The 19,125-nt window shown below is 40.5% G+C and overlaps 1 protein-coding gene across 2 annotated transcripts in view; it reads right to left on the bottom strand.

Moving 5' to 3' along the window:
• The window catches only part of FAM3C (FAM3 metabolism regulating signaling molecule C), an 80,519-nt gene that overhangs the window by 14,840 nt on the left and 46,554 nt on the right, over positions 1–19,125 (bottom strand). The window contains exons 1-5 of one of the 2 annotated variants that reach the window (XM_073652065.1): positions 15,786–15,870; positions 13,594–13,642; positions 10,439–10,543; positions 4,043–4,075; positions 996–1,119 (exon numbers count right to left, since the gene is read on the bottom strand). In XM_073652065.1, the coding sequence (XP_073508166.1) occupies positions 996–1,119; positions 4,043–4,075; positions 10,439–10,543; positions 13,594–13,606 (275 nt within the window). In that variant the 5' untranslated portion in view covers positions 13,607–13,642; positions 15,786–15,870. Of the gene's footprint in view, positions 1–995; positions 1,120–4,042; positions 4,076–10,438; positions 10,544–13,593; positions 13,643–15,785; positions 15,871–19,125 lie in introns of those variants that run through there. The other variant, XM_073652064.1, reaches the window with a different exon arrangement.

The raw sequence follows: 19,125 nt of genomic DNA, 5'->3' as shown, positions 1-19,125 counted from the left end.
CTGCATAAGACTACGTTCACACTTCACACAAACGTATTTCATATGAATGTTTTTCCAAAAGGACCAAAAGTCAATGGAGGAAAAAAAAAGTAAATAAATCTCACCCAAAGATTTCAAAGGGTGCAGAAAAAAACAGATCCACTGCAATAATTAGCATACGAAACTGTATTTGGCTTTGTACGGTTTTCAACGTATTCATGTATAAAAACAGATAATAAAAATGGACAAATGGATGAAAAAAAATTAAGACAACTACAGACTAGGTTTCATATGCTTGTGTGAACTTCGCCTAAGAAGATGCAGTAAAATATTATTGTGCTAACATTTTCCTAGGCAACATGGGATCACATAAGTCTCTGTAGTCAAGGAAGAAAGTATGAAGGAGTACAGTTATACATAGAATTAAAGAAGTTGTCCGGTATTTTTTTTAAATTGCCCAATGTATTCAGCATGTGGGCATAAGTATATTTGCAAATACCTTGTGTTACTGATACTGCCTGTGAGCGGCACTATCCTTGGCCGCTCACAGGCAGCACTTGACCCACCCGCTGACGTCAGGACAAGTGAGGCGTGACTCAGCGCTGGGTTCCCCGCGGTGGCTGCTGGGTTGTGGGCGGGGTTACCCCCTGCGTCACACCCAGCATACACCGCGCGCTTTCCCAATGAATGGGGAGAGGTAGAGCACACGGTGAATGTCGGGTGTGATGCAGGGGAATAACCCCACCCACCGGTGGAACGCAGAAGAGGGATCCCCGGCTGCAGCCTGGACTTGTCGTGACGTCAACAGATGTCAGAGCCGGCTGCAGCCGAGGGTCACGTGATGCCTGTGAGCGGCCAGTGATGGCGCCACTCACAGGCATTATCAACAAACGGAAGGTAATTACAGAGATACTTATGCCCACATGCTGAATACATTGGGCAACTTAAAAAAGTACCAGACAACCCCTTTAATCACACAGCTGTTAGAAAAGGCAGCAATGAAAAGCTATTCTTACACAACATCATCCACACAGATCTTGGGCCCAACAACATTAGCTGCTCCACTTGAAATCTTGAAGGCAAAATGCTTCTCTGGGCAAATCTTTGAAATACCACATCGGTATCTTGGTGCTTTAGTTGCTGCATGGAAAATTCATGGGTTAATTTAATATGTACTGCTATAACCACTTTATATGAAAAGTATTAAATAGAGCAGATTTTGAAGGTTGTTGGAGTTTCCATCTAACCTACTCTTAAAAATTATCAATTTTCGGAATGGTTACCCATGTTGATGAAGATAAATGAGCAGAAGTAATTTTTTACCTTTGTGAAATAGCTAGAAAGAGATTTTATAACTCTTAAGACAGTGAAAATGTTACAAATTGGGGCTGGTGTTTTTTCTTTTTTTCCTTTCTCCCAGTAGGGTTGATGCTATTTATTGTGATGAAGTACCGTATATCATTTGTACTTTTTTTTTTTTTTTTTTGTTAAAAAAGAAAGTGTATAAGTATATCCACCATCACTGATTCCAGTATGGGGACAGCATAATTCTAAATCTTTCTCATGAGTAATTTTATGCATGAAACTAAACTCTCTACACAGAGACTACACATAGTGACTGCTAGAAGCTTCAGGACCACTAGGCAGCACATATAGTCTTCAAGGGCATAGCCTGCCAAAGAGTGCCCATGGGGTGGCGACATCTCTCGATACTGCGCAGTGGTCCTGGTGCTCTTGAGGTCTACTCCTTAGAGAGTGACAAGGTAAGCTTTTTAGTAAGCACTCCAAAGTAATGAGAGTCTGGATCCAAAGCCCATGTTTTAGAAGAGCAACCACTATTCTGTTTTACTTTGCGATGTTTGAGGGAACTAGTATTTTTCTTACAGTGTTTTGTGGGTTCTTACATGTTGCTAATGGGTACTAGCATTAAGGAAGGGGGTGAGAGAAATGGGTTTGCAGGAAAAACGCATTCATGTGCTGCTCTGCTCTCCTGTACTAATGAGGACCATATTCACCACAAGCACCATAAGAGTACTAGAATATGAAGCATGTGAGCACTGCGGCAAGCTCAGGGTGGAGCTCACTGGGGTTCCATGATGGTTTTCGTCACAGTTGTATGCCTAGCTATTCTTGCTTTCATCAGTGACATAAATAATGGAAGCCCCCAATGAAGGCATAACATAGGAATATGGTAATAATGAAGAAAACATCAATACTGTCCAATTCCTAGATGGTACAAATTTATACTATAAGGTCTTAAAATGTGCCAGATTTATCAGTGGTTCCTGCTGTTTAACAAATCTAATTGTAACCCCTTAATGACCGCCAATAAGACTTAAAACTGACCTGCGATAGAGACTTGCATCGTCTGATGGGTGACAATCCAGCAGCTATCAGTTGCACACTGTAGCTGACAACTTGCTGCATCAGCCCTGATCAGTGTTGGCACCTACAATGGACATTTAACCCCTTAAATACAGCTGTCAATAGTGACAACAGCATCTAAATGGTTAACATGTGGGGGGCTCCCTCTTTAACCCCACAAGCACTCTGAGGTCTTGATCGTGTGGTCCTGATGTTTGACATGGCAATTCATGGCCTTAGAGTCTGCTGGCTATAGTGGTCAGAAGGTATAAACATTTAGATGGTAACATTTTTTTTTTATTATTCCTGTCACGTCACTTTGCATTAATTCCTGAAAAGCACCTGCAGGGTTAATAAAATACCTAAAAGCCATTTTGAATACGTTGAGGGGTGCTGTTTTTAAAATGGTATCACTTTTGGGGATTTCCAGTATATAGGACCTTCAGTCACTGCAAAACTGAATAGGTGCCTAAAAAAATAAGTTTTGTAAATTTCCTTGAAAAAAAATGAAAAATTACTGCTACATTTTTAAACCTTCTAAAACGTTAACAAAATAAAACAACATTTTACAAATGGAGCCGATATAAAGCAGACATGAGGGAAATGTGATTTATTAATGTTTTTGTGTGGTATGGCTAGCTGGATTAAAGGGACAATCAAAGTGTGAAAATTGCACATTTTTTTTTAAAGTTTTGACACATTTCTGATGTTTTTATAAATAAAACACAAAACCTAAATTTACCATTATCATAAAGTATAATGTGTCACAAAAAAAAACAATATCAAAATCGCTGGGATATGTTGAAGCGCTCCAGAGTTATTACTACATAAAGTAACACCGGTCAGATTTAAAAAAATTGGCTTGGTCATTAAGGGGTTAAGACTGTCTAGTCTAAGCTATCACCCCACCTATTAGTTGGTGAACTTTGTGCCAGAGATGTGCACCACATTTTTGGCGCATTGTGTTGCCACAGTTAGGCCACCCTCCTTTTCCAGGAAGCCAGACTTTTTCAACTGAGCCATGCCTCCTTCTCTGGAAAGTCAGAAAAATATATCTGAAATACCATACATAAACATGGTGCAAGTCAGGAAGGTTTTTCTTTTGGGGGTGAAGGAGGGGGTATTAAATTACACCAGAATGGTGGAGCATTAGGCTTTTAGCTTGATCATTATGGTTTGGTGGTCTTCCCTGATGCCATTGTAAATGCATCTCTCAGCAATGGTTCCTTTAGGCTGTGTGCCCACGTAGCATTTTTCAAGCGTATATGCTGCGGAATTTCCGCAGCGTAAACGCTTGAAAAACGCATGTATATCTGCACCCCATGGTCCCCAATGGGATTCCGCAAGTTCTATGCACATGCTGCGGATTTTTCCGCAGCGTTTATGCCGCGTTCAAAAATCCGCAGCATGTCATTTAATTTTGCGTTTCCGCAAGCGGAATTGCCTTTGTCCAATGCATAAAAAACGCAAGGCAATTCCGCATGTGGAAAACGCGTGATAAACGCGCGAAAAATGCGCGATAAACGCGTGCGGAACTCCGCATGCGTTTTTCCGGGAGAGGACTTGCATTTATGCAGCAGAAATTTTCTGCTTCATAAATGCAACGTGGGCACATAGCCTTATAATGAAATACTAAACAGTAGAGTACATCATCCTTTGTATGACCTGAAGATAAAATCCAATGTAAACGTCTACTTACTAGGATGTGCAACAATGTCCAGCTGTGACCTGGCTAAAAGAAGAGGAGCAACACAAAAACAACTGTCAGTAGAGAAAGCAGAAAAAGGGAAATCAAAATATAACTTGTCTGCAGAGCATTATTTCTATTCAGTATGAAGACGGCCATATAAGTTAGCTTAATGCAGGCAGCTCCTGCCAATATCTGCAGGATTCACCGAGAACGTCTACAATTTATATAGGGGCCTCAAGACTGCAGAGAATTCTTCTATTGTCTAGCAGCAGCTTGTATGTTCTAGCCTATTAAAATAAACATGCAGGTACCGCTAATTTCATCATGCGTGTTTATGGAGCGCTTGGCAATTTTCTTTCATTAACTACAATGAAAATAGAAAACGCCCACTCCATGAAAATGCAATTTATACATTAGAATCAAAATTATATTAAGACCACATTCACACTTGCATTTGCCTGTTCTGATTTTAGGAACAGACTGAAAGAATATCCAAAACAGATCTTTGCATAACTTAAAGGGAATCTGTCAGAAGGTTTTTGCTGCCTCATCGGAGACCAGTGTAATGTAGGTAAAAAGACCCTGAATCCAATGATGTATCACTTAGATTACTAGGTGCAGCCGTTCTGGAACAATCAGAGCTTTTAGATTTAGAATGAAGCAGAGCTGAGAAAGCTAACCCCGCCCACACCAGGCTCTCCACATACAAAGTCCATAGACAGTGAGAGGCTTATCACAGGGGAGGGGGCGTCGCCGGACTAGGGTTGTCCAGCAATGTTAATTTCTTAGTGATAAATCCTTCACCGTAAGTAAACAGCATGCACTTTAACAAGTGACACGTGCCTGAATTCTGTGTTTCAGCCTCTATCTCCTGCTGTCTTCAGATTGCATAGCAAAAACCTGCTGACAGATTCCCTTTAAGGAAATGTAAGTATATGGACCCCATTCTTTTAGTATGAGGTCTGTATTGAGTTCTGTTAAGTGTCCATTTTTACAACAGAAGAAAAAGAGCATGATGCAGAACTTTTTCTTCCATTCTAAAACTGAACACATAATGGAACCCAAACTGATGCCATAATCAATCTGGGCTGCCTGCTCTGTTGCCTTTGGATATACAATGGATCAGTTTGGACATTCATTTCTTTTCTCTTTTTCTTAAAAAAGAACAAATGAACTGTAAAAACACAAGTGTGAATGTAGCCTTAAGGAATAAGCATTAAAAAATACACTAAACTGATATGAAAAGTAAAAAAAAAAGCAAGTCACTTAAAAACCTGTAATTAAAAAAGCTCCCATTGTTGTTATCAGTTTCCTGATGCTTCATAACTTACTTGTACAAAGAAAACCATGGAAATCCCTATGTATTTACATTCTTAAAAAGTATTTTCCAATTTACAATTAAAGAAGCAGTCCCATCAAGATTATATAATATATTGCAATCATCATATTATATAGCACTGTGCACTTACAATTGCTCATTTTGCCTTTCTATCCAGTTAATTCTTCTCTTTTACATTAGGTCTAAGACATCACGTGATTAAAAGCTGACTAGCTGAATCCTTCTAAGCTCTATATAGTAACAGTAGGTCACTTCTCCCTGCATGAGTCATAAGTCACTGCAAAAGGGTGAGGAGGGAGCACCTGAGTCAGGAGCTGAAGACAGGAATGATAAATGCAGGGATAAGAGACTTCCTGTTTCTACATAGAGCAGAGAAAAGAGAAGAATTAGCTGAGCATAAAGGCAAAAGCAATTGAAAGTACACAGTGCTATATAATATGATGATTGCAATATATAAACCCCTTTACAAGATTTGTGCTAATAGTACGTCAATGTGCCCTGGGCCTACTGGACCAGGGATGTACTATTAAGCAGAATGCGATTGCGCCCGCACACAAGCGGTGCGGGGAGATCGCCGCCGGGTGTCAGCTGTAACTATGTGCAGGGAGCGGTCCAGCACTGATCCTGGCGCATTAACCCCCCACAATGCTGCGATCGAAGTCGATCACAGCATTGCGGGGGCAAGAGGAGGTAAGCGCTGATACTTACCTCCTCTCCAGGGTCCCGCTGGTGTCTGTGGTGCCGGGTGTTATCATGGCGACTCGATGTCGTGGTGACAACATCCGGGTCACCAGGAGGCAGGCGGTTACTTTGGTCATGCGCAGTGCATGACCAAAGTATCTTCTGCCTCTGCTGCTGTGACAGCCTGTATAGCACAGGGATGCTGCTGCATTCCTGTGCTATACAGGCGACCTGAATGTAAAAAGTGAAAGTCCCATCGTGGGACTATGTGTAAAAGTCCAAAAAGTGAATAAATAAATAAATTGTAAAAAATCTATAAAAAAAAAAAAAATGAAAAAATAAAAATATAATGTACCCATCAATAAATATTTTTATGAAAAAAAAAACAACAATAAAAGTACACATATTTGGTATTAAAGCGTCCGGAACGACCTGACCTATAAAACTGTCCCACTAGTTAAGCCCTTTAGTGAACACAATAAAAAAATAAATGAAAAGGGGAGCAAAAAGCGGTGGTTTATCATAAAACCAACAAACAAAAAATGGAATAAAACGCGATAAAAAAAACGAATGGAAATAAAAATGGTACCGCTGAAAACGTCATCTTGTCCCGCAAAAAACAAGCCGCCATACAGCTCCATCAGCAGAAAAATAAAGTTATAGCTTTCAGAATAAAGCGATGCAAAAAAAATTATTTTTTTTATAAAATAGTTTTTATTGTATAAAAGCGTCAAAACATTAAACAACAATATAAATGGGGTATCGCTGTAAACGTACTGACCAGAAGAATAACGCTGCCTCATCAATTTCACCACAAGCGGGACGGCATAAAAAAAAACAAACAAAAAAAACACAATTCCTGAATTGTTGGGGTTTGTTTATTCTTCCTCCCAAAAATCGGAATAGAAAGTGATCAAAAAACGTCACGTGCCTGAAAATGGTACCAATAAAAACGTCAACTTGTCCCGCAAAAAATAAGCCATCACATGTCTCTGTCGGCCGAAATAAGGAAAAATGATAGCTCTCAAAATATGGCGATGCAAAAACTAGTCTTTGCAAAAAAAAAGTTTTTTTTAGTGTGTGACAGCTGTCAATCATAAAAACCCGATATGAATCTGGCATCACTGTAATCGCACCGACCCGAAGAATAAAGTCGTCTAAAAACACTTATACCGCACGAAGAATGGGGTAAAAAATAAACTCTAGTGTTAGGGTTGGAATTATTTCAAAAGTAAAAAAAAAAAAATGATGACGATATGGCGACTAGTGTTGAGCGCAAGTGCTCGCTACTTGAATTTGCATCGGGTGCTCGGGTATGCACTGAGTATAGCGGGTGCTCGAGTCTCCCTAGATTCTTTGTGGCCAAAAAAAACTTGTGGGGATTGCCTGCCATGCACGAGCGATCCTCGCATGTTTTTTTCTGGGTGTCTAATAACCGTGAAACATGCGGGCAGGGACTTGAGCATGTCACTCGAGCACCCGCGATACATGGAGCATACCCGAGTACCCGATGCAAACTCAAGAAGCGAACACTTGCGCTCAAGACTAATGACAACTTATTCAATAAGATGACCTAATGTTATCAATTTCTGTGTCATACCTCTGGGTTCAAAATGTTCACTATACCCCTTGATAAAATCCTTGAGGCATGTAGTTTCCAAAATGGTCACTTGTGGAGGGTTTCCATTGTTTAGGAACATCAGGGGCTCTCCAAACGCGACATGGAGTCAGCTAATTATTCAAGCAAATTTTACATTGAAAAATTCAAATGGTGCTCTTTCCCTTCCGAACTCAGCAGTGTGCCCAAACAGTGATTTTCTGCCACATATGCGGTATCTGCTTACTCAGGAGAAATTGCACAACAAATGGTGTGCCGCAATTTCTCCAGTTACCCTTATGAAAATGCAAAATTTTGGGCTGAAAAACATTTTTGTGGGAAAAATGTGAAAATTTTATTATTACAGCTCAATGTTATAAACTTCTGTGAAGCACCTGGGGGTTTAAGGTGCTCACCAAACATGTAGATAGGTTCTCTGAGGTTGCGTGCACACTATGCGTTTTAAAAGCGTTTTTGCCGTATAATTTCCACAGCGAAAACGCTTAAAAAATCGCTTGGCAACACGTGCCCCATGGTCCCTAATGATAATCCGCATGTACTGTGCACATGCTGCGGAAATTTCCGCTGCGGATTATCATTGCGAAAAAATCTGCAGCATTTCCATTATTTTTGCGGAAACACGGCATAATTGCCGCCATTGACTTTCATTGAATCGCTTAATATCTGAATGACTACATGTGCACATGCGGATATTAAGCGATTCAATGTGCAGATGGTACCCGGGTCTGGAGAAGAGAAGACTCTCCTCCAGACCCGGGTACCATAGTACCTTTTAAAAAAAAGAATTTAAAATAAAAAATATACATTATACTCACCTTCTGACGGCCCCCAGTCTTCTCTCCGGTGCGTCCTGACCCCCCGGTGGCTCGTCATGGTGTAAAAGGACCCTTCATGACGTCATTTAGTCACGTGACAGGTCAAGCGACCGCTGACCTCGGCGGTCGCATGACCTGTCACATGACTAAATGACATCATGGAAGGTCCTTTTACACCACCGCGAGCCGCCCAAGACACCAGACGCACCAGAGAGAAGACCGGGGGCCATCAGAAGGTAAGAATAATGTATTTTTATATTTTTTTTTTTTACCATTTTTAATCTTTTTTTAACTATTAACTTGGTCCCACTATATAAATCCATGCCGGTTGCATGGATTTATATAGTGTGACCAAGTTGTCAAGCACTTTTCCAAATGATGATAAAATCGCTCGGGGTTAAAATGGTTAAAGGAAATCTGTCACCCCCTGGGAGATATCAGACTGCTACTATGGGCATATAGGGTATAGAAAAATAAATCTATACATACCTGTATGACCCATGGTTGAGGTCTGATTGCAGAGAAAAGTAGTTTTATCTTTTTGATTTTCAACAAACTTGGCGTCCAGGAGACGCCAAGCAATGCCCGCCTATCTGATTATTATTCCCCTAAATCGCCGCCTATCAGCCTAGTTACCTTTCTCACTCCCTCCCCCGCACGACACAGGGCGCTGTGACATGCGCTTTCCTTCCTCACCCCCCGGCGCATGCGCAAAGCACGGCACTTATAGACCGCACTTTGTTTCCTCCCGGCTGGGATTGTATGAGCACAGTGCCACAGAAAACCTTCTTGTTATGGGCCGGGAGTCACCGGAGCCGAAGTCACAGTGACTCCCTGGCGCCTGCGCAATAGAGCACTGCGGCACTGTGCTCAGGCAAACCCGGTCGGGAGGAAACTAAGCAGAGTCTATAAGAGCCGCACTTTGCGCATGCGCCGGGGGGTGAGGAAGGAAAGCGCACGTCACAGTGCCCTGTGTCGTGTGGGGGAGTGAGTGAAAATGGTAACTAGGCTGATAGGCGGCGATTTAGGGGAATAATAATCAGATAGGCGGGCATTGCTTGGCGTCCCCCGGACACCAAGCCTGTTGAAAACCAAAAAGATAAAACTACTTTTCTCTGAAATCAGACCTCAACCACGGGCCATACAGGTATGTATAGATTTACTTTTCTATACCCTATATGCCCATAGTAGCAGTCTGATAACTCCAAAGTGGTGACAGATTCCCTTTAAGAGGATAAAAACTTTTATGGGAGTGCTTCTTTAATCAGATGAGTAAATGATTACAGTTAGTACATGCTGCATGTGACATACAGGCATTATAGTACAAAAACAATGGAGCTTAAAGTTCAAATCTAAGCAGGAAATGGTAAAATCTAAACTGCACCTACGTACAAGTAATAAATGTTTACACAATGACTCGTAAGTATCTTATAAAACGGGATAGTATCACCTTTAATATTTTTTATTTCCTTGTAGAGTCACATTCTTAAATGCTGGTCCATGTAAAGAAATGGACCAGAAGAATGCAGCGCAATTAATGTGTAGTGGCCGCTTTCTGTTTCTGCAGGAGAGCAGACCTGCAGTACCCGGCAGCAGCTGCTACACACTGATTGGAGCTCTGCAGAGCAGCTCGGTTCCATGTGTCTACATTCGGCAGCCACTGGAGCTAATAACAGTTGACCGGTGGGGGGCCAGGCGTTAGATCCTCACCAATCTAATACGGATAACCATCCTAAGGAAGGTCATCAACATCATACCACTGGAGAACCCCTTTAACTACAGATGGAGCAGGAAATTATATTCAATGGACCGTTCCTACACATTTACTACAGGAAGAGTAGCTGTAAGCGGTAAAAAAAAAATAAAAAAAAATCAGTGTTCGGAATAAAACTTATTTCAGAAACACACCAGATATTCTCCCAGCTGATGAGACAAGCGGAGCTATTACTTACCCAAAAATTTTCCTAAATTTGAATCCATCTTTATTTCAAATACTTGAGATATGATGTAAAAGGTTAATAAAAATGCTGCTAAGGCCACAATATACTTCACTGCACCTAAAAGTAATACAAAACAACAAGTTTGATGTAAAACAGCCCAACTGCACCAATTTACAGTAAGGACACAATGACTCCTTTCTGAATTCTTGCTATGAAAGACCCATAAACCAGTGTTTGAATAATTGATGGATGCTAACTGTTTCCCTGTATGATTGTGTAAATATGTTCTAATAAACATACTATTTGTGCAGTACAATTAAGTAGAACACATGGCTTTACTGTTTACAGCCAGCAGAGGGCACTGCTGTGATCTTCCTACTACTATAGAAGAATATGCCAGTAATACATTTTATCACATGTTAACCCGCTATGTGTGGTCCATCCATAGGCACCTACCAAGCAAAGTATAATAGAAGTACAAAGATCATCAATAAAACATTACACCAAACTTAATTATTAACCTCTTCCAGACATAAGAGATTTTCCGCTTTATTTTTTTCTCTCCCTTTCTCCCAAGAGCCATATCTGTTCTATTTTTTCGTCCACGTAGATGTATGATGGCTAGTTTGTTTTCGGGACGAGTTGTAGTTTTAAGTGACACCATTTGTTTTATCATATGCTCCTAAAAAATAAGACAAAAACTCCAAAAAACTAAAGTGGAGATATTGCACAAAAAAACCTCTGAAATAGTTTTTTAGAGTTATTTTTACGGCATTCATTGTGCGATAACAATAACTTGGGCATTATGATTTTTGTGCAGCCATGTTCTGAGACAGTAACGGCTTCATTTTTTGGCTGATCAAGTGGCATGAGAACTTGTTTTTTGCACACTGAGAAGAAGTTTTTATTGAGTAGATATGTGGGGTTTGGATCGCACATTATTGCATTTTTAAACAAAACACACAAAATCCCACAATTCTGGTGTTTCGATTTTTTTTCTTGTTACTCTATTTATCTAACGGATTAGTTTGATATTTTGATAGATTGGACTTTTATGGACGCGATGATACCAAATATGCTTAAATTTAGTTTTAGATCTTTATTTTCAACAAGGTAAAAGGGGGTGAGTTCGAACTTTTAATTATTTTTCTTTTTTAACTTTCTACTGTATTTTTTAGTCCCTTTAGGGGACTTGAACATGTGATCTTCTGATATACTGCAATACTAGTATATTGATGTAGGCTAAAGCCGAACCGCGCGTCAGGGTGGGCGCCACACAGGTTCCCTGGACCACACAGGTACTGTTTACCCAATTTTTGGGTCACAATATTGCTTCTAGATATGAACTTAGATTTAGCATAAGTAGTTATATAATAATCTAACAAATAGCCTTTGGTGACAATATCACTGCATATAAATCCTATAATATTATTATGCTGCTGTTTTCACCAATTTTTTTAAATATTGCACTGGTCCTTTTAGCCTCTGCATGCAGACAATTTTTGCTCTATATCCTTCTATATAGTCCAGATTGTTGATATACCATGTATTGACGATTTTTTGGTCTTATAGATGTGGTATCTTGTGTTGGATCCAGGAGTTATCATATTGTACTGACATTGATTGTGTTTTATTTTTTGTGTGTGTGTGCGCCTATCTCTACAGTGTTACCCTTTTCCTCAAACTATGTATTCAATAAAGGGTTTTTAAATTTTGTAATTTAGACATGGTTCTTCTGTATGGGTTTTTTGGTATATTGCAGTATATAGCAAAAGTCACGGTCTACTGTGTAGCCCAGCGTGTAGCACTGTGAAAACACTCATGGGGTGCTCAGCAGAACTTGGCAATCCCATCAGCACCCTGCAATTGTGTCAAGAGGGGGTGGGGTGATGGGCGTTTAGAAAGGGGCATCCCCAGTAAAAGCAGCAGTCAGAGATAAGCAGTATCATTTAACAGGTCAACAGCAGCAGGAGGACTTCAGCTTCACCCACGGCTGTTGGAATGAGATGATGGCTGAATAACACAGCCGGTTCCTGAGCCTGCCTCAAAAGAAGGAGACCAGACAAATGACGTAATAGCACATCATTTCGGGAGGGAGTTAATGCAGGATACCTCCTGCTTATGATTGGTCAACCTCATGCAGGTGAAAAAGCACACGCCCCTAGAGTATCTCTGGCAACGCCCAGTTGAACTATAACAAATTATAACAAAACTTTACAAGCTAATATTTCCACAACAGAAGAGAAATTAATAACAACTACATTTTATTCAGCTCAGCAGCCAGTATTCCTTGATGTGACCTGTTTAACATACTCACATGGGTGAAAGGTCCTCTTCTGTCCAGTAGCGGACAAGCTTTTTAGTTTGTTTCTGCGGGGATTCTTGCAAGGCAATTGGAGTACTGTACAGAAATGTTAGCAGCCACAACATATCTAAATCATTTGTACTTGTTCTGTATAGTATATTGTGAAACAATATAATATGCTGACGTCATTAATGAAGAGTAGAGATCTAGGCTAAAGCTACAGAGTTATGGCCACATGACTTAATGGTGATGAATGTGGTTGAGACAACAAATTACCCTGACTTTTGGCAGACGCTCAGACCGGCTGAATTTCTGTCCAACTGCATTTACTATTAAGGGCATTCGCTCACGTGTCTTTGTTAAGGAGCACGCACCTCTTCTGCCTCCAGGCTTCTTGCTTGTGGAAAGCCAACGCGCTCCTGATGGATGACAGCTCGCAGTGGCAGCATGGCCTAGCCAATGGTCTGAACTATGTATGGGCAGCTAAATGAGCTCTGTTCATTATGCTTCCCTCGGCTCAGCAGTCTGCTAGCCTTTTTCCACTCATTTGCCTAAAGACTGACTGGTTATAGAGGTCATGCTCTGACCGCAACAAAAGAAGAGGGGAGGCCGGTGGGAAACCCAGGCAGCAGAACGGAGTGGCATGGCACTGGTAGGCGAGTATCTTACACCACGCTGGGCCAAATGGTAAAATGAAAAAAAAAAAGGGGTGGACAGTTATGTGAACTAGGCTAAAATGACAAAACAGGTTCCGTATGAAGCTACATTACCTGAAACCAGGCATCATTAAACACAACACAAAACATAACAGATCATTTAGGGACTCAATGACAACAGTCTGCCAACTCACAAATCTACTAACCTGCCACCCTCATGATTGACAAGGACGAGGTAACGTTCTCTGCACCAGCCTGAAACATTAAAATGAGAAAGATGTCAATTATACAAAAAAACAGAATACGGATCTTTTTATTTTGTGGAAACAAAATGTTCTACAAATCCTGCCACTTCTCTTACAGGGAACCTATCAAGTACCCCCTGCCTCCCTATCTGCTTTCATTACAAGAGAGCCCTATTCCAGCATTTCCAGCATGTCCTTCATATCCCAGACACGTGTTATTTGTGAAAAATCAACTTATATTGCGTTCATCTGATAAATGCAAATTACCTAGCACTAGTCCAAGGGCAGCCATTTCTCCCCACAACAGTCTATCCTCCAATGCTGTAGGCATCATTAAAGAAGCACTCCTCCCATCAAAGTTTTTATCCTCTTACTATATTGCAATCATCATATTATATAGCACTGTGCACTTACAATTGCTCATTTTGCCTTTCTACCCAGCTAATTCTTCTCTTTTTTCTGCTCTATGTAGAAACAGGAAGTCTCTTGTCCCGGCATGTATCATTCAACTCTTGACCCAGCTGCTCCCTCCTCCATAGTGTCAGGGCCTTTTGCAGTGACTTATAAGTCACACTGGGAGAATTGACCTCTTGTTTCTGCATAGAGCTTAGAAGGATTCAGCTAGTCAGTTTTTAATCATGTGATGTCATAGACCTAATGGAAAAGAGAAAAATTAGCTGTGAAGAAAGGCAAAATGAGCAATTGTAAGTACACAGTGCCATATAATATGATGAGTGCATTATATAAAGAGGATAGAAATTTTAATGGGAGGAGTGCTTCTTTAATGTTCTCCTCACTTCCCAAAGTATCCTCGCAGTTCACAAAATCTTGAGCATGTGCATGAATTGCTTCCTCCCTGAGTATGCTCTCCCCGGCATCACTGGCACACTGTGCAGGAAGGGAAAGGCACACACTGCATCATTATGTAAGATTTCAGGCACTGCAAGGATGCTCCACCCCCGATCTAGTGCCAGGCAATTTTAGGGAATTTACCTTATGCCAAGAATATAATTTATTTTTGAGCACATAACATTTCTTTTGGACATCCAGCGCATGCTTGGAATGCTAGCACAGGACTGTCTATTGTAGCGTTTCCCAAACTCCGTCCTCACGACTACCCCAATCTATCTCCTGGGCAATACTAAGGAAATCCTGAAAACATGACGTGTCGGGGGCCGTGAGGACTGGCGTCTGGGAAACACTGCTCTACTGTAATAGTTGAAGCTTCGAAGGCTTAAATTAATTTAATAAAAATACTTTCAAGAAACCCTTTGGTGAATCCGTAACATTATATTAAGTAATAAACAGTTCTATAATAGTAATAGAATACTTGTGTTTGTATAGCAAGCTATTATACTAGAATACAGGCCGCAGAATGTTTGGGAAGGTGGCGTCCCTATGGCTTCATAGACTATTGTTACAGCACGCTATTTGGAGAGAATGGTTCCAGTAACAAGTGTACTGTAAGGAAATAAAGGAACTGCAAATCGCTTACATTAAAATTATCTTACAATTTTACTCCCATGGCTGACCATATCTAATACAGTCACTGCTGCCCATAGCTTTTAATGATCTTTGCTGATAAAAATAGCAATTATATGAGAAACCAACAGGTTTAAAAGGCAGCAGGTTTGACAACAGGTTCTTAACCATCTCCTTTGATGGTGTGCTGCACTGAAGCAAATGGCACAACACTGCAGATCTGACCATCTCTTTCCCCTATGCTGAATGGATTCAGCCGAATATATCAACATTGTAAGGCTAATGTCATTTTTGGTCATGTGGATGGATGGAATGAGAGTTTTGGAAGCCACATATTCCCTGGGTGTAGAGTTCTGCTACTTAAAAAGTGTTTGCCCAACTGTTTGCAACTCTCTTATTAACTTCTCCAAGAGTCATATTGGCACATGCTCTCCAATCCATTCATTCTACAACTTAAAGGGAATCTGTCAGGTAATTTTTGCGTACTCTATTAATAGTATCCTGAAATAGGGCTTGGGCAGCCCTTTCAGGATATGTAACGTTTATTGCAGTATGGGGCCCCACTGTATTGCTCTAAGCCCCGGAAAATTTATAGTTGGGCACCAACTAGTCAAGCATATCTGAATGCAAAATGAATATTCACCCCTTCATCCGCCAATAATCCCGCTCACCCCTCTGTGCCGGCATCAGTGATGCAGTCAGACTGCCATATGCCCGAGGATCGCATCACAATCTTCGGACTAGCCGTCTGCTCTCCTTACCAGAGTGTGACAACTGCATAACTAATCATTCCATAGTATCTCACAAGTTGATATGATCTTTGCACAAAACTTTACTTCTAGAAAAGTGTCCTTTCAAATGAGTGCACAAGTAAGGTGTCAATGTCATTTCTTTCACAGTCAAAACCTGCTAAATTAGTATGTGTCAATAAACTTATCACTCTGGAGCAGGACTTTAAGCCTGTTATCTAGAAAAACAGGTCTATATCTGCACAGCAGATGTAGATAAGATACTTTATGGTTTTGCACTTACTGTAGGTACTGGGACAGGTAACCTTCACACAACAGAGATAAGACTGATGTCTACATCTAAAGGAAGCCTGTCTACAACAGATCTAGGAGTGCTAGCAGAGGGAAGAAAATGGAGCGTGATCTAAAGAAACAGACTTTGTAATTGTTCTATAGAGGTTTTGGAAAATAAAGAATATATGACTGACGGCTCGCTAGTTCTGTGGATAAAATACATAGCAATGTGTGTTCATTTGGAATAATGACGGTCATAGTAACCATATGAAGAACACAAAGTGCATCAGAACCCACAGAGCACAAATAATGTGACTGCTTGAATTCTGAAGATACATCCAACTCTTGGAAGCCTTCAAGATTTTGTAGGTTATTAACCACTTTCGACTGAGACCAATCTTGTTTTTGCGCTCTCCTGTTTACAAGTGCCATAACTTTTTCTTTTTTTAAAATCAAGCTGCATGAGGGCCTGACATCATTCACTTAACCATATAATGTACTGGAAAAAAAAAACAAGTGGTGTGAAACTTTGAGAAAAAAAAACCTTTCAACAAATGTTTTTTGGGGTTTTATTTTTATGGCATTCATTGTGTGCTAAAAATGGCCTGCTAACATGATCCTTCAGAACAGTAGGATAATCACAAGTTTATTTTAATAATTCTGCGCTCTTAAAGGGAATCTGTTAACAGTTTTTTGTTACATAATCTGAGCACAGCATGGAGTAGGGGTTAAAACCCAGATTTCAACAATGTGTTACATGTCCAACTGTGTGCTGTTTAGTTAAACTGAAGGTTTAATCACCTTGTATTAACATTGATGTGACGAGCTGGTCTGAGCCCTGGTCTGACTCCACCCCCTTCTGTGATAAGCAGCTCAGTGTCTATAAAGAGAGCCTGGTGTGGGCAGGGTTAGATTTCTCAGCTCTGCTGCAATGTTAAACCTAAGAGCTCTAATTGTGTCAGAATGGTTGTACCCAGTAAACTAAGTGATATATCGTTGTATCGCTGTAGCAGTAGCTTGTTCGCCTCCTGCTGCGTCAGGACCAGGTGTTTGGTTACGTCCTCCATGCTGCCGGACGTCGCTGGCTGGCAGCCTTTACCCAGGACATATAAAGTTCTCTGTAGCATCTAAACGTGTTCCTGGAACACCTACTGTGGTATTGTGGCTCAGCAGCTCACTTGTCTGCTATTGGGGTAGACAAAGGAACACTTGAGGTTAAAGTCTGTGGCTGGTTTATTGCTTCTTAAACCAGAGAAAACAAAACAGCTCTTTCTGGCTCCAGCCTTGTGGGGAACAACAAATTCCAGCTCACACATTGGAGATTCAGACTGGAGACTTCCTTGCCTACAATAGCAATCTTTGCGATACATATCTCCCCTCACATACATTGCCAGTGACCCTGTCACAATATACACACACACACGTATATAGACATATACACACACACACACACAGTAAATACTAGCCTGTCTCTTCTTCAGTTCCTCTAGACTTCTGCAGTTAAAAGACCTTTGGTGATATCATATAACCATGATGTCACCAAAGATCATTAAAGGGGTATTCCCATCTCCAAGATCCTATCCCAATATGTAGTAGGTGTGATAATAATAATATTAGCAAATATCTCCAATTAGAAATGTAGTATATTTTTTCTGATTTGCTATGTCTTTTTCCTCATGTGCAGGCATCGCAGGACCTTAGGTATCCATGGTTACGTCCACTGATAAAGTCACAGTTAGTTAGCTAGTTGCTAGTGGTCGTAACCATGGATACCTAAGGTCCTGCGATGCCTGCACATGAGGAAAGAGAGATAGTGAATCAAAAATACTATACTACATTTCTAACTGAAGGTATTTGCTAATATTATTATTATTACACCTACTACATATTGGGATAGGATCTTGGAGATGGGAATACCCCTTTAAGCAGTCTTAACCTCGGAATAGAAACGCTGAGGGCCCCTAAGAGTGGGGACCCTGAGAAATTGCATAGTATGCCACCTCCCCCCACTAATGCTGGCCTTGACTGTAACGAGGGCTTATTTTTGGAGCAGATCTTATATTTTAAGTATACGCCAAAAATTCTGTAAAATCATGCTTATTTTTGGGGAAACACAGTACTAGGTATTATACTATGCCATCACATAGCGAATTCCTTGTATAAAAGTAACGAAAATATTAAAAAGACCATTGGGACAATGGAATTTCGTTCTATTTAAACATAACTGATGTGTAGAAAAATGACAAATTGAACCAGATGGTGATACATATGTGGGAGGATTTACTAAGATAAATGTGTCAAAAATTTGGTCTTACATGCCTTGCATGTCATTTGATGTGCTTTATACACGATGTTCGGAGGAAGACCATGGTTTATCAGAATGAGGAATGGTGTGCTGAGAAGGGCTGTGTGCTACAGTTGCACCAATATTTTTGTACCAAAGTGAGCTAACTCAGGGTTCCCCAACTCCAGTCCTCAAGGCCCACCAACAGGTCATGTTTTCAGGATTTCCTTAGTATTACACAGGTGATAATTGCATCACCTGCACAGGCAATAATTCCATCACCTGTGCAATACTAAGGAAATCCTGAAAACATGACCTGTTGGTGGGCCTTGAGGACTGGAGTTGGAGAACCCTGAGCTAACTAATAGGTGGTACAAAATTAAACTGCATTTACCTTCTCTCCGTGACTTCGCGTTTTTCGCGTTATTGTTTTTCCTCCCCTTATTCCAAGAGCCATAACTTTTTTATTTTTCCATCCCCATAGCCATTTGAGGGCTTGTTTTTTGCGGAACGAGTTGTACTTTTGAATGACACCACTCATTTTGTCACGTGATGCACTGGAAAGCAGTTAAACTATTTCAAATGCTTTGAAATTCTAAAAAAAAAATTCCACATTTGTTTTTTTATTTACCATGTTCACTATATGGTAAAATTGATCTGGCAATATGATTCTCCAAGTCAGTACGAGTATATAAATACCAAACA

Source organism: Phyllobates terribilis, unplaced genomic scaffold (genome assembly GCF_046119375.1).
Source record: "Phyllobates terribilis strain yellow unplaced genomic scaffold, ASM4611937v1 Scaffold_11__3_contigs__length_659146591, whole genome shotgun sequence".
Classification (NCBI taxonomy): domain Eukaryota; kingdom Metazoa; phylum Chordata; class Amphibia; order Anura; family Dendrobatidae; genus Phyllobates; species Phyllobates terribilis.
This window is presented reverse-complemented; position numbering and strand designations above follow the sequence as displayed.